Below are 27,877 nucleotides of genomic sequence, written 5' to 3'. Positions count from 1 at the left end.
TCTGACACTCCCCTCCTCTCCTCCGTCTCTCCCTCTCTTCCTCCTTTTATAGGAGGCAATTTTGAGGAAGGAGTGGCAGACATTAGGCGAATGTGTGTGTATTGGATGCATGATGCACACATGTTTGTGTGCACTTATTTCTCCGAGTCTGTGGTTTTCTTTTAGCACTCTCTGTGCATTTTGTTGGCAAACCACTGACATGCTATAAAAAGATGAAGAAAAAACATTCACCTTTTTTTTTCTGCCCCCCCACCCCCCTCCAACCCCCACTCTTTGCAAAAAGGCTAAAAAGAAGCACAGATGCAAACTGGAAGGTGGACTCATCATCGCGCGGGACCTCTCCCTGCAGAGGGGCCGCAGGCTCATGGGGAATTCACTGGTGTGTGGCGACCTGTCAGAGCGGCGACAGCGGTCCCGTCCTGCAACAGCGCAGGCCCTGTGTGTGTATGTGTGTGTTGGTGTGTGTGTGTGTGTGAAGGGCTGCCCTTAATGACTGAAGCGTGGGGGGATTAGGAGCGCCGCGCGGCCGCCTTCGGCTCCCTCTCTGCAGGAACACATTTACACAGGAAGCTCATTAAAATGGATGAGGCTCCCTCCACGCTTGCTCTCTCTCCCTCCCTCTATCTCCGTCGCTCCCTGCACCCTCCCTCCGCCCCTCTTCCTCCCCTTATCTCGCACTCTCTCGATTTCCTTACTCTCTATTTTAGTTCATCTCTCTCCGTCACCTCGCCGTCTCCTTTTGCTTCACCCCCGTTCTTAGCTCCCGTGTTTTCGACTCTCTTCGCTTCCCTCCATTCCTCCCCTGTTTGCTTTGCACATGTTTGGTGAGCCTAGTGCCATTTAAGGCCAGACAAATGGAGCGCCAGGCTCTAAGCCTATCGAGCAGCCCTAATGATTTGTTTTTAACAATGGGCCCTAATGGGCCCCAGATAATCAATGATGAGGGGTCGATGGAAAGGTGAGCTGCGGAGAGAGTTAGAAAGGAGGAAGCTTCCATCTCTCGCTCGCTCGCTTTCGTTTTGCTGCCGTTTTTGTTTTACTTTAACCGAGCAATTAGATTCACTCACAAGTTTCTCTTCACTTTTAACTCGTGCAACCCTCACGTTTCCCACCGGTTCTTGAGGACAACTGGTGCAGATTTTACACCATTACACCTGCCTGATGCATCCAATACACTGGCACTCATATTAATCAGGCTGGAGACGCTTTTCTCTACATTTTGGAACTGGTCTTCAGAACATTTCTTTATAGACCCCACAGAGGGGCATTGTCATGTAAAAACATGAGGGGGCTTCCCTAAAACTATCATTACAATGGCAACAGTGAATGCGCACTACGGCTCAGAGAAAATGTTATGCTGTGTCGTTTGGATTCTCTTCAAGGGGATGAAAAAGCCACGGTCCACAACTTTTCACCGACTACAACTTTTCACCGATTTTTGGAGTATTTTTGGAAATACTCCAAAAATCATATTTCATTTTGGAGTATTTACCCACTGGAGGAGCCTGCTTAGCGTATTCAGGGAGATTTATCCCTCATTTAATAGAGATTAAATTACCCTCACATATTGTTGCTGAATTTCAATACTCTTCTACACGAAAAAAACAAAAAAAAATCTTTACATTTTTCAAAAGCAGCACCTCCAAGCACCAGAATAAAACGGCATAACAGAGAACTTCCTTTGGCCGTGTAATATGTATGCCATTACTATATGCACCTGTAGTAAGTAATTTTCAATGCTAATCTCTAAATGTTTGCAAAGCGAAGGACGATGTTCCCCATAACAAATCTAAAACAGGCCCAATGGGAATGCATTGGTCCAATTCAGTCATTTGGTGGATACTTCAACTTGACTGATGCAATCATCAACTGGTGGCTTGTTGCAGCAAAAACAGTGATGCTCACTGAAGAATCCACCTAAAACGTTTGTATCGGTTGTATTCTTAGCAGTATTTTCATGAATTAAACACTATAATAAACAGTACTGCTGTTCATTATACTTTATAAAGTAAAGCATAATACTGTACTTTATAGTAAAAGACAGTTTAGTATAGGGGTAAACACTAACTCTCTTAAATAATTTCATTGGAGTCATACTGCCATATTTCATTAGAACAGACTATGAACTGATTAGAGAAAGTTACTTTTAAATCCAGGGGTTGTCAAAGTGGGATGCGAACGAATTGACACATACTTGGCACAAAATGATCTGTGGAAGTCACTTTCCTTCAGTAAGAGTCAAATAGGAAAGATTAAGTAAAAGTTTTCTGCACATAAGAAAACAAAGAAGAGTAGCTCTAAGATTTTCCATCAAATTAGTTACTTTCTGTAAAGAAACTAACCTGTGGTGATTTTTTTTTTCTTTTCACTTATGCATGCAGACTTACAATAAAAGCACAGCTTGGTATGGATGGATTCCTACTGTAGGATTTTACAAAATCAAAAAAAATAAATAAATAAAACCCGCTAATTCGGTTTTTGTGCGATTTAGCCGATGACATCACAAAAGACACAGCAATCAAGTCCCAGCACGGCGCACATATTTGTTGTGCCTGTATAAAATAGAACACCTTTGAAGGACAAATTTGATTTAAAAAGTGTAAATAAAATGGAAAAAAAACAAGAAATCCAAATATTCAATTGCCTTTTGTGATGTCATCAGGGATTTGCGTGGAAGTTTGTTTTCCCAAGTTTTCTCTTCATTGAAAAGGTTTTTACAACACCTAGAGTTTGATTTTAGAAGAATAACTTTTATACCAGCACAAGCAAATAGAAGCTGAAGCATAGGCCAAGAGGCTAACTAATGTCAAGAGTCATAACCAGCCAGTTTAGCCTCGTCTTGTCCTGTCATCACACGGCCCGTAAGCAGATGATTACATACATGCCGAACACCAGGCTGAAGTTATCTGCAGCATGTTCCTCGTTCATCAATCTTTTTTTAATTTACTGCAAAGCACGTATTAAGAGGGATGGGGTTAAAGAGAGCTCACAGCGAGATGTGAGGATGGGTTTGGACAGTAATGGATGGACGGACGGTGAGGCGTGGGTAACTCTCCCCAGTCCTGTGTGGCTAATTACTCAGTGTTCTGTCAGAGAACAGGCGCGCCTCACCGACTACGTTCACACTGCACCACTGGCCTCTCACCCTCACACACACACAAATTAGTAGACATATTCACACAAACAAACCCAGATTTAGTACGCATAGATGAGCGCGCATCAGAGCGCCGGCTCAAAAAATGGAACAAACAAATATGCGCAAGCACTAAGCTACCCCCTCCTCGCTCTAGCACACAAAAATATATACACCCCCACCGTCTCCCAGAGCTGCACCACACAGCGCCTGGCCGATCTGCTTCCTGCTCATTTCCCCCTCCTACCCCTCACCAATCTTTCTCTCTGCCTCGCTCTCACACACACACACAAGCACACATAAAGATACACACACCCCCTGCTGCCGCACCGCCGGCCCATTATCGATCCCCCGCCTCTCCCGCGCCACATAAATAATCGACAAGCAATTACCCGCCCACTCCCGCTGCCCCTGGCTTTGTTTGGGAGGCGTAGGGGCCAACGCTGGGGGGGAGGGAGAGGAAGAGCAGGTGTGCAACTCCACAGCGGTATAGCTGAGATGTTACTGAATACATATATATATATATATATATATATATGTGTGTGTGTGCACGTGTGTGTGTGGAAACTGGGCAAAGCGAAAAAGCCCAACATAAGATTAAATCTTTCTCGAAAAGCAAGACAGAATACAAAGAAAAAACTGCAAATAGTGCGTTGATGAAAACTGACAGGTGTTTAACCCTTTCAGCTCTTCTGCACCTTCCACCTGAGGATGAGGCGATGCTTATTTATTTATTTATTTGTTTAATCTTTTATAATTTCTTGTATTATAAGCAGGGAAGGGCTGCAGCTGTTTGTGACGTAGCAGGTTTTTTTACCTGTCAGTGTAATGCGCGTCGCGGTGCTGCGGCAGGCCCTGCTTACGTCTCTGGCTGGATGATGAAGAGCTGCCCGCTGAGGGCAGGTGGGCCTCCAAGGCTGCGGGATTCCTGACTGCCGCAGCCAGCGCCTCCTGACGAGCCCGCAGTATGTCTGCAGAAACAGGAGAAGCACAGAGATCAGTGAGACGACATCATAACGATCGGGATGGATTTATAGTTTTAGGCTGCTAAAACCTGCCCAATTCCTCATCTACTAACTTGCTGTGCCTGAATATTGGTTTACTGGGAGATTAAAGGGCAATGAAAGGAAGCTTTTTTTTTAACTATAAAAACTACTAATTCAACATAAATATTTTAAAATGATACTAAGAATGGGTGAGAAAAAAAGAAAATCATCTGGTGGCTGAATTGATTATCCCTTACTGGAGACCGGCAAGTCCAAAGCTTAAAAATACCATATTTTTTTCCAGTCAGTAAACACACCATAAAACAGCTTTTGGCGTGAAAGTTCTTACTGAGTAAAGACAACTCAAAGCTAGGCATTTAAACCATAAGTAATGTTTTTTTTTTTAAACTATCAATGTGTTACATTAAAGTAAAGGTTCCTACAACATGCTATGACATGCCTTGGATTCATTACAAGAGACTGAGAGAGAGCAAGACTTTCATCAAGTAACAGGAAGGCTAAATGGAGTTCAGCAAAGTTTCTCTGTTTCATGCTTTTGAGTCATCAGCATTAGCGCTGAAACATGGTGGACACGCTAGCAGGTCACACACAGAAATGGCTGTTTTAGTAATGCTAACGGCAGTAACCCTGCTAGTTGCTAATAAAAGAATCATTTCATCGTTGTTTTAAAATAGCAAAACAGGGATCTAAATGGTATTTAACCGCCACTGCTTTCCTACAAACACACACAGTGTGACTTCGCTTCTGATCCTACGGTAAATAACCGATGAACCTCAAAACAGTAAGATTCTAAAAATATTTAACATGTATCTTCTCATATTATAGTTCTTAAAGTGAAATCAGAATATGATTTTAAAAAATTGGCATCAGCAGATCAACACTATGAAAACTGGAGCTCAGATTCTGTTTTGAACAAATAACCAAAAAAAAAAAAAGCACACGATGTTTTTATTCCTCCACACCCCTGCCGGCGCCGCCACCATCATCATGCCCCCCTTCCTCCGTCCCTCCACCTCCACCTCCTGCCCTCAAACGCTCGCCTCATTCCACCTCTTCGCTCCCTCGGCCTCGCTCTCTCTCTCTCTCCCTCGCAGGAGAAGAGGACTCATCATTATCAGCCAGGCCAGGCCACACCAGGAGACATGGCTTCTAATGAGAGAAAAATCCATCCGGCTCTTTCTCTCCTCCCTCTCGCTCCCTGCCTCAATCTATCCACTCCCCCCCTCTAACACACACACACACACACACACACACACACCCCTCCGACCCTCCACCACCCTTTTTTTAATTAGACGGATCCCTCGGGAGCTAGGGGCCATTTCCGCCGCTGGTACGGGTGTGATGTGTGTTTTTGTGTGTCTGCGTGATTTAGGTGCCTGCTAGTGCGTGCCCGACTGTGTGTTTTGTGTGTGCGTGTGTGTACTGAAGCAGCTGAGTGGGCGCCGGGGCGGTGGTGGGAGGGGGGCGAAGCGACAGATATTAATGCGGCCTAGCTCCGGTGTATCGATCTGTTTGCTGCGCCGGGCCACAGGGGACTCGGCTGGCGGCAGACAAGAGTGCGTGGGTGTGTGTGTGCATGTGTGTGTGTGTGTCTGTGGGGAAGTGGCGGGGTAGAGGTGGGTTGAGAAAGATAAGAGAAGGATGAGAGGGAAGTGAAGCCCCAGAGCGCACACACAAAAACACACAGTCGGGCTGTTGTGCGCCTGTGACAGGGAGGAACAGGTGACCTCTGAGTTCTCTGTGGTCACAATCCCGTCTCACCAATTACTTTGCATGGCTGGCTCTGTTAAAGGGATGCTTTAGCAATTTTTATTATGGGACCTTTACAACATCCTCCCAGGCAACTGATTTTAAAAGGAATCAATGCTGCAGACCCAAAGGCATCCCGACCGTATCCCATCGCCTAACTTTAGGAGTCGGATGCTGCCACTCGAAACCCCAAAACTCACGGCTGAAAGGAAAAGACGAGTAAAACTGAAAATACGCGTTTTTAGTCATTTACATTACACAAAGTATTTAGCAAAAACAGATTTCTGTTATTTTCTTTCAGTTAAATTCAGTAAATAATAGAAGCATCCAAGATTTAAGTGCGAGTTGGTAACATGTGCGTTTAATGTAAGTTTTGATGAAATAGAGTCCTCAAATCCAGACCTAGGAGGCCAATGTTGTCCAAGTTTTATCTGTGTTTCAACACACCTGACTGAGTCAAATGGCTGAACTGCCTCCTCTAACAGTGGCAGTACACCAGCCCTCCAGGCCTGGATTTGATAACCCCACTTCTATAAGGTTGTGTGCTATACATTGTTTCTCTACGTAAAATAAAAAAAATCCTGAACTAATTTTAATTTGGATCTTTAGACTCCTTTCATACGCTATGTGAAATACCAAGCCTAGCAGTTTGCCAGACCTAATTGGTATTTTAGCAGCAACATGGAGCCATCTGCTGAGAACTGTTCTTTTTTTTTTTACAGCAGCTGATCAGGATGAGGCATCAACTCAGATGCTGCATCTCAGACTTGCTTTCTCTTGCTCTAGATAGTCTTCAAAGAAGTGAAAGTTATTTGGCTTTTCTGCTCATTCACTTCTCTCAAAGTAAAACAAATAAATAATTACAGCATTACAGTGGACCGCCACCTATTCACAGATTCACCAATTTGCAGATTATTCTGTGGAACGTGACTCCAAATTATTCAGATTATTTTCAGAGGGTATATGTAAAATATTATAAAAGAAAATACAGCTTGGGAAGCTGAAATGCTTCGGTGCAACGCTACTTGACATGCTAATGGCTGACATTTGCAAAGCAGCCAATCCAGGAGCGCCATTCATTCTCCTTGGACGTGATTGGTTGGACCACAAAAACGGGAAAAGGAAGAATATAACAGCAGTAGAGCTAATACCACACTACTGCACTGTGCTTATTAATACGCATTAATGTATAGCATGTGGCTGAACAGTTAAGTTAGGCTACTATAAGTGTTAGTAGACGGGATCGCATGTGTTCACAGACTTTGTATGTGCAAATATCAGCAGTCCACTTTAATTACTATTCCTTATTTGAAAGTCCTAATTTAAAGTCTAATGACATAGAACGTGAATTTTATTAATAGCTATTTTCTGGTGCTAAATTAAAGGAGTATTTAAACGTTTCTTTAAGAACTCTGCACTTGTTAACCTCTATTTCAATATTTTGCACGTCTGAACTGGTCAGACATCAACTGGACAATTCTTCATCAGAGAACACAGAATATTTAAAAAACACAGTTTGAGATTCATGAAAATTCAGTTCCAATTTTAAAAAGCAACATACCACGTATCAGTCCCCGCTTATAGCTTACTATAACTCCTAATCAGTTATAATCAGATCAATATTTTTGGTTATGTTCTTATGTTTCTATTAAGTTGCACAGTAAACAGTATTAGATTGGACTCTGATGGCAGGGTGGGAGTGTGTTTGGTGTGTGGAGGCAGAAACATGGATGCCAATTATTCAGGGAACCAATTGTGCAAGAACCGCCACTGCTCATGCAAAAAACACGATTTGAATTCAACAAGAAAAGGTGGTAGAAGTGATCACTTACATCTACACTGCAAAAGATAATCTTCTCAAAACAAATTTACAAATATGGAAAACAAAACTTTTTTTCCAATGAAAAAATCTGCCAAAGGGAATAGGACTTATAATCAATGTCCATTAATTATTGACTTAAAACAAACTCTCATATCTTGTAGAAATGTTCGTTTTTCCTTATTTCAAGCATAGCACGATATCTGCACTAGAAACGAGACAAAAACACTAAAAAATACTAAGCAACACAATAAAAACATGTAAAAACTGCTAACTGTGAAGTGGTAACTGTCTTTATTTATTTTTTGGATTCTGCTGTTATTGACATCTATATTTATCCTGTGTATCCTTGTAAAACCTCACCGAAGCAACAGGTCCATATTTTTTCCCTCCCTTTCTCCCTTTATTTCTCTTTTATGTGAGCAGAAGGGAGCGGGGTCACCCGAGGCGCTGCCCTTCTGCGAGTATGTCTGTGTTTGTGTCCACGGAGAAGGTACTCAGATGCTCCATTTTCCTACTAAAACTCTAGTCTTGTGTTGCAGCTGCTGGATCGCACAACGAGTGTCCCTCCCATTACAAATTAAAGTCCTAATTGAGAACACACAAGCACTAACTGGCCCCTTTCGTTCCATTAAGTTACTTCAGAAAGCAGTCTCAGTTTTTTGTACAGCCCCATTTTCCTCGCCATAATCATCCCTGAAGTTGCAAATCCCCGTAGGTAAGCCGGGTTTTCCTCAGCGCGAGAATAAAGGCTAATGCCGCGCCGATGCAGCTTGGCTGGATCGGCGATGAATTTCGTGGATTGGCAGGTTGACAAAAGCCAAAACCCATCCGCTAAAACTCTGCATGCACCAGAAAATTCAAGTATCTTTTCCACAGGAGGGCATTCTGCCAGTCGTCTAAGCCCGAGCAGCTGTAAAGACTTGGTGAATCCGCAGCGCCGCACGTCTTTGTCCTTTGACCAATCGCCTGCTTGAGTTTTCTCTACATTTTTAGGACAATGCTAAAGATGCTTCACGTTTTGAGTTGGGGCCGAACAGCAGAAGACAAAACATCCAACCCCTCCTCTCACTTTCATCTGGATCTCTACCCCCACCTCTCATTTTACTTTCCCTCTCCCTCAACCTTCTTTCATCATGTGAAGAGGGAGGGAAAGCCCTCCTGGCCATTTCTACAACCCGGCTACCCCCCCGATCCTCCCTCCTTCTCTTCTTTTGCCCATCAGGTCCAAAGAGAGCTTCTCAAACAACACCTTGCACCTAGACACATACACAACCAGACACATGCACACACAGAGATCCTCTTCACCCCCGCCTCTTTCGCGCGCACACACACTTTCATTTTCTGTGCCCTACACTTCAAACACATGAAAGGATGCTCTGCGGGGACCAAGGCTAAAGGGAGAGTTGGCAGTAAGGAAGAGGAGGAGGAAGAGGAGGAGGGGAAGGGGTGCTGGAGAGGGAGATGTATAGGAGACACGAGGGGCCCAGGGGGAGTAGGGAGGAAGGGGTCACTGGGGGCTTATTTGAGACCAGGTCAATGTCAAGGAGGGCTCGGCGGGACGATTCATGTCAACCTCTTGAGAGACAAAACATCCATCTCTCCGCCTGTTCCATCGTCTGTCTGACAGTGTCAGTTTCTTATCAAGCTCCACCTGTTAATTAGAGGAGAGGAAGTCTAATAACGTGTCTTGTAAATAAACTAATAAACCGTCCTCAGGTATCTTGAGGAAGTCGCCCGGTGTGCCGCCTCGGGCTCCTCCAGGATGTGAGGACGCAGGCTGCGTCTCACTGTGCAGAGGTTTTTACCGAGAACTTACCCTCAAGCTCGCAGTCGTACAGGTTCCTATCGAAAGCACTGATACTTAGTAACTTTTCCCCTTTTTGTCACGTTAAAACCCACAAACATCATTGTGTTTTATTGGGATTTTAAGCAGCAAGGTCAACATAATCAGTAACTGTGAAGTGGGAGGAAAATGACTAATGCTTTTTAAACCTTTTTTTTTTTTTTTTACAAACAAGAATGTGAAAAAACAAAAAACCTCACGGCATTTGTATTCAGCTTCTGGAGTCGATCCTTTGTAGACCTACGTTTTTCTAATGTTCGCCAACAAACCTCTGAGGCTTTTACGGAACGGCTGCATTTATACCGACATTAAATTACACTCAGGTCAACTTTATTTACTAATCAAGTGACTTCTGAACTGATTGCAACGGGTTTTATACGACGGTATCAAAGTAAAGCCTCAACACGAATGAATGCCACAAATTTTGCATTTCTACTTGTAAACAATTTTAATTTATCTTAACAATTATGCACTTCTTTGTGGTGGTAGATGTGGTAGATCGCATAAAACCCCCACAGACTGAAGTCTGTAGTTTTACTGTGACAAAATCTCAACAATTCAAGAAAAAACAATTTTTTTTTTTTTTTTTAAAGGTGAAATAAATGTTTGCAGGACAGAAGATGATGTTTTTAAAAAAAACTATCTGTATTCCTACACTAAGGAAGCGAAAGCAGGGAAGCCCCAGAGGGCCTGGATAAAAACTGTCAAGGCTTCTGGGAAACGAAGCCAGCGATTAGACCGAGCCATAAAACCCTCATAATGTGACGCATTTTCCCAGTAAATCCTCTATGACACAGGGAAAAGGCAATTAAAGCATTTACAGGCCTTCCCCTCTAGATCTGCAGCCAGCAATTAAAAATCAGTACTAATTAAATAAAAATTAAAGTAGATTGACAACAATTCGGCCAAAAAATCAAATGAATTTATGCCGAGCGAAAACATTTCATAAAACCTGTGAAATCTGACAGCTGGGTCTTTAGAGGAGTTCAAGGAAATTGCTGACGTGTAATGACGGGAAGGTGAGAATCCAAACAAGAAAAAAAAAAAAAATGTTTATTTTCCTCCAACAACTCCACCATTTTTTCTATCTGTAGACACGCGTAAATCTGTGAAATGCTGGCGGTTTTCTGGTCGTTGGGAGATTTAAGAGGAGTCAGATGGCAGCCAATGAGAGTCCCCGAACCAGCCGTGGCACTGATGCATGTGAGGGCTTGTGGGTGTTGTTAACAGCAGAGAGCCAGGGTGGTCAGAAATCACCCAGAGTGACACTTTGACGCTGGGTGGGCAAGCACCGCAAATAGAAATGTCAGCCATCTCCGAGGGCCTGGGTTTTACCGTGCCAAACAGAGTAGCAGAGCGTACCGCAGGACTCTGGACACGACGCTGCAGACTGAGGTGGAAGAGCTGCACTGCACCTCGGCGGGTTGGTCGCAGCTGAACTGGAAATTGTTGCAGAGCCTCAATTAAGTTTTGAGTTTCACCTCAAAGTGAAGAAGGCAGGACTAAAAGTTAGTCTACACTGTTTCTGGGAAACGTCGGTACCCGCAGTGTTGGATGTGATAGCGAGGATGATGCCAACCACAAAAAAATAAAAAATAAAAAATCCCCGGGCCCGAAGACTGACCGTGGCCGGGAAGGCCCATGCTGCTCGCCAGCTGGTAGAGGCGTTGCTGCTGCTCCTCGAAGGACCCCTGCTCGCTGAGCGCTGACATCATGCGCCTGTAATGCTCCACGGTGCTCATGTGGCCGTGGCTGCCGCCTGCCTCCACCACGGGACTCTGCGAGTTTTCTGAAAAACAGGAGAGCATATTCACCAACTGAGTTTCATCAGAAAGTACATGTGGGGTTAAAGAGCCAGGACACAGCACCGTAATGAACTTAGTTCTTAGTGCTTTTTTATTTCTTTTTTTTTATTTACCTAAAAATAATAACTCTGAGAGTCATAAAATGGAAGTTATATCCAAGTAAATGGCTTTAAATATAAACCAGTGATAGATTTACATCTGAGCACAATTCAAAACACACTGACTTATATTAACTCATCTTAAGCAAAGAAGAAAATGCTCTTAAAGTGGGAAACTTTCATTTCTTAGCAACCTACAATGTTTCAGGTTTAAGCTTTCACTAAAGTAATATTGTCCTTTTAATTTATTGAGATGGGTCCTCATAAGCAAGAGTATTTTTCATTTTAAAATTCCAAACTAGAACGATACAGAGAAATCGGATCTGAAATTGGTCTTAAAAGTTTGATTGGTGCATCTCAACTCTTAACATTTTTCTGACTTTGCAGATTTTCTTGGTAGTTTTGTTAACATTCTGCTTGTTTCTTCTAAGGTAAAAGTGTGGCTGCCTTCTTTCAGCCAGGTGGCCACCACTGCACAGCAACATGTAGGGGAGGGGCATATCGTCCCTACAAGTTGCTAAAAACCAGGCCGCAGGACTTTTTCCATCATGTTGTTAAAATGAGTTTTTAAAGTAGAGTGGATAATTTGTGGGTTTTTATCTAACCTAGCTGTACCATGACACCTGTAACTTGGACTGTGTCTATTATATCACCATTTCTGGCTGTAAAGAGAGACGTATTTCAATGACAAAGTCAAACTTGTTCTGTTCTTAAATGTCCAAATGAAGGAGAAAGTAGATACAGCAATAGCAAATTCATTTAAAAAAATGTTTACAGGCCTGAAATGTTGCACTTTTAGAATTCATTTTAAGACATAATCATTCTTCAGATACCAGCCAGAAATTTTTCCATATATTGTTCACTAAGACAGACCGGAAACCTCCTCATATTAAGTTATATACACAGAGTCATAAGCGGAGACTGACCCCATGGTGAACTCTCGGTTTCTCTGCAGAAAGCTCTGCACTTTCCATATCCACAATGCCTGGATTTCAATTTAAAATAAGGAAAGCACAAATAAAACCCATAAGAATAAAATGTATGTGAATGCATCAAAGTGGTGCAGTGTAAATGATTTTGTCTATGATATCCACAGAGCTGTCAGCCCTCACGGTTAATATCTCACTCTCTGACCTCACTCCTCCCCCCCTTTCTGTCAATAGTAACATGATCTAAGGCGAAGGTGGTGGGGGATTCAAGGGGAGGTGGTTCAGGAGTTAGAAGAAGGAGACAGAAGATGAGGCGGAGGAGGGAGAAGCGGAGGGAAAGCTGGGGTTATTTTTACCACCCTCCTCCTTATTGAAACCTGAGTCTGGCCCCGGGCAGGCGAGCAGGAGTGGCGCTGAGGAGCGGAGGTGGAGGTGCTGAGGGGAGGAAGCAAAACACGCAAGCATCTCTGTCTCCGCCGCCAAGCTCCCGCTAATCCACCCAAGGTCCTAAAGTGTATGTGTTTGCATGCATGTGTGTGCATGTGTGTGTGTGTGTGAAACTAGTCTGAGCCTGTCTAAAGTTTTCCTTCTCTCTAAACACAGCGGTTGGTGCCGGCTTTGCAGCTGAAAGGAAAACAGACATCATTTACACAGCGGCGTGGCTCCATCCACACGCTGCTCTCTTTCTCTCTCTCTCTCTCCCTTCTAGTCTATTTCTTCACCTGCATTAGTCATCAAAAGATAGCGTCTGTCGCCAGACTTCAGGGCCAGTACATGCAGCCGGCAAATCCAGCTCATAAACAGGTATAGCGTCAGGCTTTGGGCGTGAACAGAGCTAAAGGTTAAAACACAACATCAGCATCGTATTTTAAAGACTTTGATGCAGCTGGTTGACCATGCACAGGGACGATTCTATCCCCAGTTTGTATGTAAAGAGAACATATAGGAATAATAAAAAATAAAATTTTCGCCTATTTGCCTTAAAAAAAGGAAGCTAGGACTGAATCCTAGCTTCAGCACTACGCAAACAGGCTGCCTCTCAACCAATAACTAACCCTATGCATCTTTTAGAAGCTGCCTTGTGTCTGAGTAAGACTATAATGGTCAGGAATGAGTGCCTCTGCCCACAGAGGAAGTGGAAGAGGCTCCAGGCAGGACTGCAGCCGGTCACAGGTCACCCAGTGGGCAGAGGTCAGAAGGAGGACCCAACAGGACCTCAAAGTCCTCCTACATGTGCCTTTAGCAGATTCCATCTCGCACAAAAACCATCAGAGAGGGTTTTGTGGGGTGCTTGTCTGATAGGACTGACTGTGTGGCGAGCTGCTGTATAATGCATCAGCTGAGAGGTCTTCCTCAAGCGAACAGGGACGGCGCTCAGCGGCTGCCATGGCCACACGCCGGGCGGCTGGTTTCACACTACACAAGGCGGGAATATGAATAATAGAGAGCAGCGGTGGGACTGCAGCACTACGGAGGGGCTGTAGTTTAACCCAGGTGAGATGGTTGTTACTGCTGAGCTATTTTAAACCAGCACCAAAACACAAAACCATAAAGCAGCTCGGTTGTCTTGGGTGGGAAGTTTCAGGCTGAGTGATATTAAAAAAAGTTACATTAGTTTCAGGGGTTCAACACTCCAAAAAAAGTAACTTATTGAAATCTTCAGAGGTAAAAAAACAAACAAAAAAAAAAACATTAAAGAATATTCAAAATGCTGAAAATCAAACTTTGAGTGTAGCCTCACATCAACATTCACCGACTTGGAGAAGATTAAGGACAAAAACGGTGGACCAAGAAATTTTTTCCTGCAAGATGAAGACTCAGTTAGTTGTTCTCAGTCTCAATCAGGTGGAGGCCAGAAGAAGAGCAAAAAGAGAACAAAGCTGCTAGAAAGTGAACTACTTTCGGTAGATTGCAGGAAGGATGAATCTGTTGGAGCAAAGCTGTGGTTTTAGCCATTTATAGCAGGGAGGAGTGTTTGGTGATTTGTTGCTGTCCACTAATATAAGGTGCTAAAGAGCTTAAAGTGTCAACTATCATTATATTGCCTTTGTTTTGAAATAATAGTAAAAATCATGTTTAACTGCAGAGTGATGACTGCTCTCTCACACAGTGTGACGTCACCTCTGTTTCTAGTGCAGTGGACAAAAGCCTTCTTAAGTATCTCAAATAGTTACATTGAATAAATAATAAAACAATATATTATCTAACAGTAAATCAGAGCTTTTTCTCTAAAATATCTGGTAGAAAACATCTGCTCTTTTTTTTCGAAATGTAAGAAATAGAAGTCTTCACATTTGTTATAATGCTTAAAAAAAAGTAAAAAAGTAAGGACATTTTAAATGTCCTTACTTATTATATTACTTACTTTATTATTTACTTTCAGTTAAAAATAAGCAATATGCAAAGTAAGTATTTAGCTGTAATTAATAGGTTTTTTTTTAACGGAAATTACAATGATCTTATGTTTAGGGGTTGGAGTTTTACAAAATCTGTAATTGGTGGAGTTGATGAAATATTGATCATGATCATTATTACATGTTGCTTTTCCTTTTTAAATAGGGAGAAAAATCAAACATTAAACTTCCTCTGTGTAACTTGTCTTGATAGTTCTCCTAGATTTATTTATATTTGACACTTTTCAATTTTGTTTTTCCTTCATTTTGCTATTTTGTTCTGTCATCCATCACAAATGACATTAAACTCGTATGTTACTCCAAAAGGGGTCCATTTACCTTTGTTGTTATGACATATCAATCTTACCTTTTGGAGAGACACTGCGTGACTTCTTGCTATCAGAGGGACAATCGCTGCTGCTGTTGGGAGAGAAGCTTCTCCTTTTGCCCAGGAGGTCGTCTGCGAATGAAAGACAGAAGGAGAAGTCAGAAACAAAAAAGACAAAAGCGCGGTCTCGATGCCGAGACTATGCTCTGCTGTGTACCTGCATACATGGCTGCTGCCGTGGAAATGCAAAGGAGAAAGTGATGGTTGGAAAGAAGGAGAAATGAAGGAGGTGAAGCAAAGCCACGGGCAGCTGGAGAAGTGCCTGTTCTGTCAGTGATGAGGAGGAAGCCTGCACCGCTGAGGATGACAGATCTCATCCAGCTAATTCACATGTGTGCTGCTCTGTCTGAGGCGGGCGCAAGGGCTCCGTTTTCCTGCTATTTCTCCAAAAATCTCTATCCATCAGTACAAACTGAACTGCTATCAGAGCCACCCTCTCCTCCTCGTCTTTCTCCAGATGTTGGAGCAAAAGTCTCTGGCCTAACTAACGTGCGCTGCATCGTCTCTCTTTTCTCCCTCTGAAGTTTTTGACAGGTGACGTTATGGCGAAATCATGTATTTTTACACGGCTTCGCTTACTCTCCCGTGATGAATGCTCATTTCTCCGTCTGCGTCAGTCTCCCTCTTCTCCCATCCAGACGTGTCGGAGCCCTGCTCCCATCAGGAGCTCTTCGTCTCTCCTCCCATTAACACTCGCCTCTTCCTCTCTGTTGTCTCTAACTCCCCCCCCCGCCCCTCCCTCCCGCCACCAAAGAGGAGCATCTAGCGTACAATTACAGAACCTCCCCACCGCCATCTCCTCCTCTCCTCCCCTCTCATCTTCCTCTCTTCCTTCCCGCCCCATCCGCCTCATCCCCCCCCCCCCAAACACGCCTCAAATCAATATGGGCCTAATCAGCGGAGGGAGGGGATGCAGAGCACACTGTGCTCAGCGCCGGCAGGAAGGAAAGAGCCGTTTGTCACTGCTCCCTCGGTCTTCTTTATTTCTGGTGCACCTCTCGTTTTTTTTCGTCTTTTTTTTCCTCCCAACTATTCTGTTTCTTCCTGCACAAATGCAGCCAAGCCACGACAGCAACTGCTTCTCCTCTTTCTCACCTCTCAATGCATATTTTTAGGGATGGAGGGGCGGAGGAGATGGGGGGTGGTTTTTCCACCCTCGAGGAGAATGATTCCACTCGCTCGCTCCGTCTCTACAAAGCAATTTTTCATCATTTGCACAGCATGTGCAAACAGCATGCAAATATAAAAATAAAAAACGGAGCTACAAAAAAGAAAAAAAAAAATACAAACAACATATTTTTGTCGCAAAGCCGAAGCCGACTCAGTTTGATATTTACGGACCACGTTGGCTGTCAGAGTCGTCTGTCTTCGAGTAAGAAGAACTTTGTTAGCCGTGTCTAGTAGCCATCTTGAAATTTGTTGTTTTAAATGCAGGCTGAAGCATTTATTTTCACGTTAATTCATAAAAAGTGGTGCTTACGCATTTAAATATTCCGAATTAGAATCACAAACAACTTTATTTGCTGATTTTGCACCGCAAACAAGGAATTTGACTTTGGTGCCACTTTGCTCTCAGTGGCGACATGTGAAATAAATAAGTTAGTTTTTATTTTGAGAAAGATTGAGTTTATCCACCTGGGTTTAAATCAAAAAGTCTAACCAGAGCGCGATAAATTTATTGTACCAGCGGCTTCCAAATTCTCTGAAACGGCCTAAGAAACGTTATAAACATCACATCTTTTCCCTTTGGTGAAAACGGTGAAGCATTTTGATATTTTTTAACCCAACACAGATGTAGAAGATGGTTAATGTTTAATGTTCTATACATAATATCTAAAGCTCCTTTAATTTTAGAATGCTTTTTCATTTAATGCTCTTCGCAATGCATCAGTGCAGAAAACAAACATGTAAGGAAATAATAAGCATCAAACTTCCTCAGTTTTCGTAAGCTGCTTTTTTTTTTGGATGAGCTTTGAACACTGAAATGTCTTCATGCAGTTTTTTTCTCACACTTTTTGCACCTATGTAGGATATTCCCAAAACACATTTTATTTTTTGGGAACTATTACTATCATTATCATTAGAGCTATTTATATGCAAGTATGTAACATCTCACTTTTCAAAAAAAAAAAAAAATCAAAGCTGCTTAATGAGGTATATCCAAGTCTTTGATTGCAGTATGTGTTTGTCTGTATGATATTGATTGGGAACTTAAGCTGCTATAAGCTGTCTCTCATCCTGTTGGCATATGCAAAATGTTTTTAATGTTGGTTTAAGCGTGAAAAAATAGAGTCCATTTTGTGAAACGTCAGGTTCTATTGCATTTATGAAGTTTGCGTTGCACTACTGCTTTGTAACATACAAGCGTATTGGAATAATAATATATGTTCCTTTTTGCATATCCAGTGGTCACTTGACCAAAGGGAAAGTTCAACCCTCTCTCTATGCACAGACTGGATACCCTGGTGCAAAATTAGCTGAACATTGTTAAGAAAATAGGTCAAAATTCCCTGGTATGTCACCGATTTGAAGAGGAGTAAATCTTCATCATTGCAGACAGAGTGTCAGACTAGCGCAGCATGAAATTACCACCAATAAGTCGGTGTGTGATGTATTTTCACAGCACTTACGCTTTGCACTGCCGTCTACGTTAGATATTCGTTGCATTTCTATGTTCTGCTGGAAACGTTACAGAAATTTTGGACATGCCAAAAAATGAATGGATGTCTGACTTAATAAAGATAAATATTTCTGTTTCACAGTCTCTTTTGAAACAGAAGTCAAATACACAAAGATATAAAATATTAGGTAAATTATGTTAAAAGGCAGTAAGACAAGAACAGCTCTATCTCGTCATATTGCAGGAAAAAATTTTCAAATGACGATCCCCGACATCTTTTGCTGAGCTTATATCAACTTGTAATTTTCTGCTGCTTCACAGCTACACAACTTAATAATGTATTTGTGGTCTTATTGTACTTTTCTGTTTCTTTTAGAGTAAAAAATACCAATACAAATGCTGACTTGGTGAGATATCACTCATTGACTCAACAAAGAGTGATTTTTCAAACATCATGAGTACAAAAAGACGCACAAAAAAAGGGGAAAGAAGAAAAAACTTAGCTGGGAATCTTTGGATTTTGTTACTGTGGAATAATTCAGAAAGAAAAGGAGAAAAAAGGTGGTTCACTAATGACCTACTGTTCGATGTTTCTTTTCAGGTCTTAAGGAGATTCAGTCCTTATAACATCCAAAGGAGATGCAGATAAAAATATTAAAGAGCTCTAATGTACAAGACCACGTACACACACACACTTAATGCATGTGACAACCCTTTTATTTCTCTGTAATCTTCTTTTATGGTCTTTTAAGTTATTTTTTTTTTTTTTTTTTACATTTTCAAACAATGTACCGCTTTTGTGTTCACTGGTCCATTCACGAACAGAAAAAATAAATAAATAAATAAATAAATCGCTGATGGTCTCCATCTATCGTATTAGAGAGTCTCCATTAGTTAAACCTCTTCTTCTTCCAAACAGACACACACTCACATCCACACCCAGAGCCTCTCATGATCAAACACACAAAAGTCGAGGCGTCTCTCGAGCCGTCCTCACTCAAGACGGCGTGTCTCCTGAGCGAGCGCCCGAGGGCCAGAGATTTGAGGGCGGAAAGCTTTTAAAGCCAATTAAATGGGGCTTCTTAGAGCACCGGTGCTCCCTTTTAATGCCAAACCGAGAGCTTTGCAAGCAACTACACAAACCATTTTACCCCCAACGACACTGCTTAGAGTTAAGTTTCCAACTCTGTGCTTTTTTTCCCCCCCATTTCCTAAATTTTACGGAGGAATTACTGGTTGCAGAGTGAGGAGCTCTGTTTCAGCTTCAAACCTGTAATTTTCTCCGTCAAAATACCCAAATTATTAGCCCAAGACCATTATCCTAGTAGTAATAACAGTCTAAATGGTAACTTCTCAAAGCATGTTTTAACTTTTGTTTTAGTGGGGCATTTGAGTTCCTCTGTATTCACTCGGTGAAGGACAGTTTGATCAGGGAAGGAGGAAAAGGCGTTTTAACTTTCATGTGACAGGGCAAATCTAAGGGCAAAAGGAGCAATTCCCCCTCCTTTTTTCCCCGTTTCCTCCTCTCCTTCAAACGTCAGTCGCCCTCCTTCCTTCTCTCCATCCCATAGAGCTTGTTGACAGTGCAGACAGCCAGACTCCTTAATTCCTCTCTTACTCTGTTAATCTGTCATCTTTATCAGGCCGGGGAGGAGGGAGAGCAGGAGAGGGGACGGCGAGGAGCCGGGGAGCGGCGGGGCGGGGGTGTGACAGGTGGGGACGTGGGGTGGGCCGCAGCCACAGCCCCCCGATCAATCTCCACATTACAGCTGACAGAATGGTGCTAATAACTTATTGATCCCCCTCCGTGCGCCGGGGCCTCCGCCGGCCCTGAAAGCCCTGCCATTGATTGGCTCACGGGCCGATGCAGCTGGGAGAGGGAGCGGCGGCGGGAGAGCGGGGGAGGAAGGGATGGGGTTAGCCGATGGAGGCGCCTCTGGTCATGCTGAGAGGAGGATGCACTGCCACCAACGTGTGCAAATCAAATGGCGAAAGGCACTTTTTTTTTTTCATGCACAAATTCAATGCTTTCCTAGACCCAAATTTCAAGAGAGAGAGAGCAAGTGAGGGTGTGAGTGATAGATGGATGGGCGGACAGACAAACATTTGCTTGGTCAGCATCAGGACCAATAAGTGACTGAATTCTGACAATAATTTCACTTCACAGCCTTATGAAGCGACATAAAGCTCTTTGTGATGATGTAACTAATGTAACCTCTTACAAGAGCAAAACTTGAAGAATACACAATTTAAAACCAGAAAAACACATTATGTTTGGACTGATTTCTGTTAGAATCAGTCTGACTTCTGATTTCAGGAATCAGACAGTCACCTGCTTCCCTCTGTGTACCAAACCATCAGACTGGATCTGGAAAGTTTGCAGTCTGCTACATGTCCTGCTGAAACCCGAGAAGGCCGACATGTCAGCAGATCTAGCTTTAAAACGTCAACAGGTTGATTCTGTAATGTTTTATGCTGTCTATTATGTCCCAACATCCATTTATTTATTTAAAATCTCTGATTCACAATGTCACAGAAGCAAAAAATATTTTTGAGCTTCATCTCTAATGAAAGTAATGAACATTCAGAGTAACTAGCAACAGATCAAACAAAAAAACTACCTTTCATATTTCTTGCATAAGCGATTTTGTTCTTAAATGAAGATTTTAAAAGTCCATCTGATCTGTGTGACCAGAGCTTTGGGAAAATCAGACTGCTGATTCATGTCCTTTGACACTGCCCTGAAGACAAGTCCTTTCAGTCTAAGGTGTTTTATTGGATTTTAGAGTTAATGAATACAAATGCTTCTCTCTGTTCTGCTGTGGGCTTATTAGAGGAGACGACAACATTACTATAGTAAAAGCGACAGGAAAAGAGCAGCCGGGGTTTTCAGCAACCAGAACAACAATATTAAATGCTTTGCAACAACAACATGATTTAATCATATTTTTAACTTTATTTTGACAGAGCACGAGACTCTGATTATTTACATGATCAGATAACATGCTTTAACTCCCCACAATCCTAAATCAATATGCATTTTAAAGCTTTCACATTAGTTTTTGATTTTAAGTTCTCCTTAGGTTGAAGATGAAGCGCATGACTAAAATCACTCATGACTTTTGAGCAGACCACATTAACAGGTTTCTGTTGCTTTGCTGCCATAAATCTGTTTGTGCTTTATTTGCTTTTGTTATTTTTAGTATGTCTTTAAGCTGGTGTTCTCAGTGTAAACAGTCTTATTTGCATGCACTTAAATTGTAGATTATTGTATAGTCTGATGGGTAATAATGGCACACTTCCTGTACGTTCTGTATGATAATAAACTTGCTACTCAATTCAACATGTCCATCAACCAACAGAATGCACTTTCCTGCTCTTTTGAAGAGCTTAAGCGGAGATGTCTTTGTGATTCTTGTGTGTTTTGTTGTATTTAAAGCTAGTGTTGCTATCAAATAACTTGAGGCACTCTGTTTTTTTTTTCTCTCTTTATATTTTGCAACCCTTAGTGATCAAAATTGTGTTTTGCAGGTGGGATTGTTAAGAAAAACTAAACGGGGACATAAGTCAGAAAAAATCTGATCGGTGCATCTTTAATTGCCACACATTCAAAGTAATCTGCACATGGCGAACATCAAATATGCAACATATTTACGTAGCACTAATGAAACCAATATGGCAGCTACATTTGGATGCCCTGGTTTATTTAGTACCAACAACTGAAACACATATCTGTTTGCTTTGCGTTAAACTCAGGTGTTTTTCGTTGATTAAACAGAAGCTTTCAGGCATAAAAAGAAAAAAAAATAGTTTATTGAGGAGATATTTTCTAAAAGCATTCAGGTGAATTTATGCGTTTATTTCGGAACAGTTAAAACGTCCTATACAAATATATACCTGCTTTTTGCCTACTTGTAAAAACTTGCATCATTTAGACACGTTTGCCTTGAAAACATGCTAAATGACAAAAACAACTGAATATTTCTTAATAGTTTATCGATTTCATTCTTAGTTTAATCATAACAGCATTTTTCTGTCCCTTTTGTTCATGGCCACTGCATATAAAACTCATAAAACTCATAAAACTCACTCGTCATTATAGTGCCACGAAGTTTTTAAAGCACCTTGAATCAAGAATGTGGCAGAAATTATTTAGCTCTTCTAAACGAAGAGTTAACTTCACAACTTTGTATTTATATCATCTTTAAATAAATCATCTGTAAGAACTGTTTTTACCTTTCTGCAGTAATAGGCTTTTTAATATAGCAGTGCACTAACACCTCTGTTAAGCAGTTTCATCTTTATAGCCGCGTTTCCTGTGTGTTTCAGTAAGATCAAGTTAAACATCACCGCTGAACCTAGCATGTCTGCTTTGATGAAAAAGTTCCTCTCTATGCTGCACAAACAATAACTTGCCAGGAGGACTTTGAAAGCAATCCCCTCTTACAATTAACAAGACAAGATGCAGATTCACATGCGAGCAAACACCTAAAAACCGTGCAGGGAAAGGTACGCATGCACTAACACACACATGAAAATGTGCCCCAAACCGCTGCTGCAACCCCCCCCACACACACACACACACGCCGACAGGCTGTAACTGCATCTGGGAGCCTGAGCGTGCAGAGCGAGGGAGAGAGAGCGAACGGCGGCCCGAAAACACCTTATCTGCCTGTTTGAGTCTCTGGTCTGACCGCAGAGCCACAGTTTACAGTCTCCACAGGCAGCCAGACTCTCAACGTCGGCGCCCTGCTCCCTCCACCGCCTCCCCTCCCTCCCTCCGCTCCTCCACCTCTTTCCCACTTCTGTCTGAATAGCCAGTGGCTGTGGAGGGAGAGAGCGGAGGATGGAGCGCGGAAGAGAAGGAGGGAGGCAGCCCTCCTGTCTGTCCCTCAGATTTAATTAATGGCCCACTCCGGCTCAGAGACAACCCGGCAAGCCTGCTTCCCTTTGCTCCTGACCTCTGACACACGCGCACACACGTGCACACTGAACCTTTCTCCACCGTCGTTACAGCTCTCCCTCCTCTTGAACCGCCGCCTCACTCATCAGCTTTCTTTTTCTCTTGATTTCCAAACGTTTCTTCCATCGGTATCGTCTCCCACTGTTGCGGACTTTGAACCTGTCCTTCACAGTTCTCTTGCTAAGACTTCAGGTAGAGAATGTCAAACCCTGGGACGGACTGGGTGCACACAATTTGATAGCAGGAAGCTGGTGTTAATGTCTCATCTTTCGCTTGTACTTCATACACGTCTCACCCATCTGTGTTTGGCTGCAGCTTGTGTTGACGCGGCGTAGGCATGTCTTTACGGCTATGTGTTGGTCGTGTTTTAGAAAAATTTGCGTCTAATTTCACTGGCAGACAGAATCAGAGCCAGTGGCTGATCGGATTGGACTTGTTTACAGACACAAATCGAGCTGCTTATGCAGCCTGTTAAATCTCCCGTTAGTGCTCAAACAGGCCGATTTTAGGGTCTTGTCAGAGGGCGTGCTGCGCCAACGCCGTCCCCACCATCATCACCCCGCGTTTACCTCAACCTACTTTTCTCCTTCATTAGAAAGAACAAAAAAAATCTGGTGCAGGGTTTAAAAATCTCCATTAGCTGATTAGGACAGATTTTTGGTAGGGTGGGGAGAAATCTGTCCCAAACGGGGGTCTAAGACTCTGCCTAAGCTGGTTGTGGCGCAGTCTGATAGCCTCCTCCTTCTAACAGCTCCACCTGATATCACAGGCACCGTATGGTCAATTAATCCGGCAGACAGAGGCGCAGCGCACAGGGAGAGGGTATGGAGGTGTCAGGTCGGGGTGATTATGCCACTTGCTGAGCCTCCAGCTAGTGGGGTCAAGATGAAGAGGGTCCAACTACGGAGAGACTTAAAGGAAATGTATTGGCTCCATAACTGATTGATCTAAAGTTTGTTGGAATAGATAATGACATGTTTTTTTGTTTTTTTGTTTTAAATGCGTTTACCTACTTTATGTTGTCAGACTGGTTCTATTTAAGTGGTTTATTGACTCTACAGGGAGCAGGCCAGGCTGTGGCCACTGAAATGAACTCTGTTTTTCTAAAAAACTAACTACTGTTTTCAGAGTTAATTCAAGGTTTTCCACACAGGGACAGGTTGGCTGGGATAACATTTCTGTTCTCCGATATTGAAAATATATGGTGTTGTAAAAACATCGGGCATATTAAATGTTTATAGATGCAACTTTGAAGTAGTATGGAAAAACATACAAATAGTAACAATTATTTTAGTTACTAGTTATTCCATTAACCATTCTGACATTTAATAAGATTTTAAAAAATGGCACATTCAACAGATTTTTTGTTAAACCACTTAATAATTTTTATATGACATTAGAAATACATTAACAGCTAAATGACTTAATTATTAGTAAATTTGAATCAGGTGAAGCTAAATCTATACCACTTGAGGAGTTTTGGTTAAAACACATTTACAGACAAAGGTGTTTTTATATTAAACGCACAATTTTCTCTTAACTGCTCCAAGTACGTTGTTTTTTTCTGGAGATTGCCTCTTTTTGAGCCTGTTAGCGATCAATCGATTACTAAATTAGTTGATGAATGTTTTAATAATCGATTCCTCGCGGTTGATCCGATTAATCGTTTCAGCCCTACATACAGAACACAATCCTATGTTCTGTATGGTAAGCCATTGAGTTTTGTAATACTAGCCAAAATGCGACAGTGACACGCAACACGGAGGTGAGCTCCGTTCGAGGAACAGTGACCAACGAGTAACCTCAAACGGTTTACCTGACAAATAGCTGTAATTAAATGCAGTCTGTGTCCTATGAGTAAGCTGCAAGAAAGGCTATTAGCCTAATACATGCACACTGTGGTTCCTGGGCTCACATGAAACCAGATTAAAAGCAAACAAAGCTATTTATTCTGAAGTAATTTAAAACAGGGGGTTTAACATGAAATCCTGGGGTGCAGCAGAGAATCTGGGAAGAACATTAGGCGATCAACTTAAGAGTGACCTTTAGGAAGGAGTAATAAGCTTATCGTCAGTTCCCTCAGCTGAACAAATCAGCGTTAATTGCAGAAAATGGAGCATGTACATGTGCAACAGGAGTTATAAAAGGCGGCATCTATCATAGAGCTAAATGCGAAGGCAGAGAGAGGGGGACTGTAGAAGAGGAAAGAAGCAGGAGAGAAGGAAGATTGTGGGTTTCCTACCTGTGTGTCGAGTACTGGTGCTGTGGTCAGAGGCTGACTGCTCCTCGGGCATACCGTGCTGTCTGGTGTGGTGCAGGTTGGAGATAATTGTAGAGAGGTCACCGTCCCGACTGGAACAAACACACACAGGAAGGGACAGCGCACTGAGAAAGAAGCTACAAACTTAGCAAAAACAAACAAAACAAAACAAAAAAAAAAACACGCGCTCATTCGACCAGATTTAACCAGAGAAATCCTCGACTCGGATAGAGCGGCGCTCAACTAAACACAGACTCGGCTGCTACAGGTGGCCGTCCTGTCGGCCGCCTCTTAGCTCTGAGGTCTGTAATACACTGTGACAGACTACCATATCCAGCACTTTCAGCTCTCATCCCCTGCTCATCTTACGCACTAAGATGTATTAATGAACATATTCACAACTCATAAGGAGTTTAGCAGCTTAAAACCTTAATATGGCTCTTTTAAAACCGTAGCTACTGATGGCCGCTTATCAGAAATATGGTAACTACATTCCGTGAAAAGTTGTCTCAATATTTATATATTCCACCAAACGACAGTGTCAAAACAATGGCCTTCACTGTTATATTTAGTAATTAGTAATGCTTAGCAGAAAAAAAAAAAAAAACGACACAATCTTAGCTTAAGGTTTTACTTCGACCTTAACATGAAGTTCCTCACAAGCAAAGGAGTCCAAAAGCAACATGTTGTGTCCTTCATCACCAGACGTAGCATTAGGAGAACGGTTTGCAGGTCAGGCCTCCATTTGACTGAGCCGTGTCCTTCCAAATTTTCTATCTCCTGTTTTTCCTAAACTCCTCACACAACTGTGACATGGAGCTGTTTCATTTGCAGTCTGATTACCATCCTGATTGCATTAAAATGGAATAATCATAGGAAATAGGTGCTTAGCGTTTGCGGGGCGTATGTCGGCGCCGGAATATGAGTTGTTAGTGCTGTGGCAAACCATCTCTACGGAAGCTGAATAAACCCTGGTTTAAGGTTTAAAGTGCCGTTAACAACTGTTCTTCAAACCTTTTCACATTTTGTTCCATGTGGTTTTATGTGACAGACCAACACCACAATATTGCATAATTCTAAATATAATTTATTGGTGTCAAAGGAAAGGATTTGCAAAGTTTTCACAAGATTTCTAAATATGCATTTTCCCCTTGTGTTCACCCTCTTTTACTCTGTCACCCAAAAATAAAACAAAATGTTTTTAAAAGTCACCATCTGCGTGTAATTTTTCCATCCCATTATAAATGCAATTTAACTGGCAATACGAGGCTAAACTTGAAAACTGATGTTTACCAGGGGTCAGTGATTTCAGCTAAGACTTTACTTTTTGATACTATTAATCAAACCTGCAGTGAAAATATCAATTATTCAGCTGACTAGTTTTCAGCTAGTCAGCTGAAAACTGACTAGCTTTTAGCATCTCAGCCATTAAAGAAATGTTTGCATTAGTGGCATTTGGAGCCCATCCAAAGGGAAAAGTAGATAATTAACACATAACATTTGAACAATCCTACCAAATATGGCATCTGAGAAGTCAATTACAATATATTGGTAATGTTTTGCACACTTATCATGATCGTGATTCGGTAAATATTGTGCAGCTCTAATGTTCTCAAGTGATCTCCATGCAATGTTCCTGAAGTTGAGCTTTTCTGTCAAGAAGAATGGTGAAAAAAAACAGTCTTAAGTTGTACAAAGCTGGTAGAGATGTGCCTGAAGATATAATTGTTGTGAAAGGTGCTGCTACAACATACTGACTCTGGGGGACACAAAAATAATTGAAAACAACACATTATTTTCCTTCCACTTAACAACTGCACTGACGCGTTGATCTGTCTCTAAAGATCCAGACAAAACCTTGACGTTTGTGGTTTTAAGAAGATCAAATTAGGAACACTTCAATGGGTGTCAATGCTTTTGCAAAGCAATGTGCTACAACATACTAGGCTGCATTGTCACATTTAAATTTTTTTTCAGTTAATAAACGTGCTGAATTTAAACTTCACATATCAGCAGCATCCATTGATTCAAAACAAAAATCTCATTTAAATCCTTGAATGGTCTCCCTACCGAAATCCTCTTTGAAGTAGATTTTGGTACGACACGGTAAGCACAGTTTAACGGGGAAGAAGCGGTGAATGGTTCTTAGCTGCCACCACCGTGACGAGGCCACACTGTTTGCGGCTGCTGGATTTGGGTTTTTTTACAGTCCCATGATTACAGGCTCCCGCTGTAATGTCAGGCTTTCGGTCGCCAGGCTGTTTTCCACACACTAACAGTAAAGCTGAAGGGTAGTACTGAGGGCGTCACGCTGGCCTCACCAGTCACCTCTCAGTCACAGAGAGCCAGTGACTCAGAAAACAGCCCCAGACAAAACAGCCCCCTTCGGTTGCTAGGCAGGAAGACGCTTGATTGGACTTTGACTTCAGACTTTTTCGACTAATTACAGACTTCATTTTTAGGGTGTAGCTTGCTAAAATTGGTAGCTATCTGTGTCTGCGAGCCCCGTGATTTTCTTCAAACAGAAAACGAGAAACAAAGGAGGTTTGTTAAAAGTCGTACAATAACGTATTATCCAGGGAGTCCGGCAACAAAAACACAACTTCCACAAACACTACGATGCACCAGCCTAAGAAACTGCAGCCAAGTCAATCAGTCAGATAGCTGCTTTATAACACCACCCTCTGTCCATCATTTAAAGTGATCATGATAATGCCATCCTGAACTTCTCAGAGAGGTGACGGGGTTATTATCCCATGGCGAAGTGGCTCCTCTAAGCCATGAACGCCAAGGACATTGTTAGTTAGGTAATTAGTGCACTTCTCTTGAGCTGTCCCGCCTCAGCTTGGGCTAATGAGGGCTTAGCC

General features: G+C 42.3%; 1 protein-coding gene across 3 annotated transcripts in view; it reads right to left on the bottom strand.

Moving 5' to 3' along the window:
• The window catches only part of samd11 (sterile alpha motif domain containing 11), a 63,046-nt gene that overhangs the window by 11,840 nt on the left and 23,329 nt on the right, over positions 1 to 27,877 (bottom strand). For all 3 annotated transcript variants that reach the window (XM_007577311.2, XM_007577312.2, XM_007577314.2), the window contains exons 4-7: positions 24,993 to 25,102; positions 15,147 to 15,239; positions 11,179 to 11,343; positions 3,951 to 4,104 (exon numbers count right to left, since the gene is read on the bottom strand). In XM_007577311.2, coding sequence (XP_007577373.1) covers positions 3,951 to 4,104; positions 11,179 to 11,343; positions 15,147 to 15,239; positions 24,993 to 25,102 — 522 coding nt within the window. The remainder of the gene's footprint in view (positions 1 to 3,950; positions 4,105 to 11,178; positions 11,344 to 15,146; positions 15,240 to 24,992; positions 25,103 to 27,877) is intronic.

This window comes from Poecilia formosa, unplaced genomic scaffold, assembly GCF_000485575.1.
Source record: "Poecilia formosa unplaced genomic scaffold, Poecilia_formosa-5.1.2 Scaffold437, whole genome shotgun sequence".
Classification (NCBI taxonomy): Eukaryota; Metazoa; Chordata; class Actinopteri; order Cyprinodontiformes; family Poeciliidae; genus Poecilia; species Poecilia formosa.
Note: the sequence above shows the minus strand (reverse complement) of the source record. Positions and strands in the feature narration are given on the sequence as shown.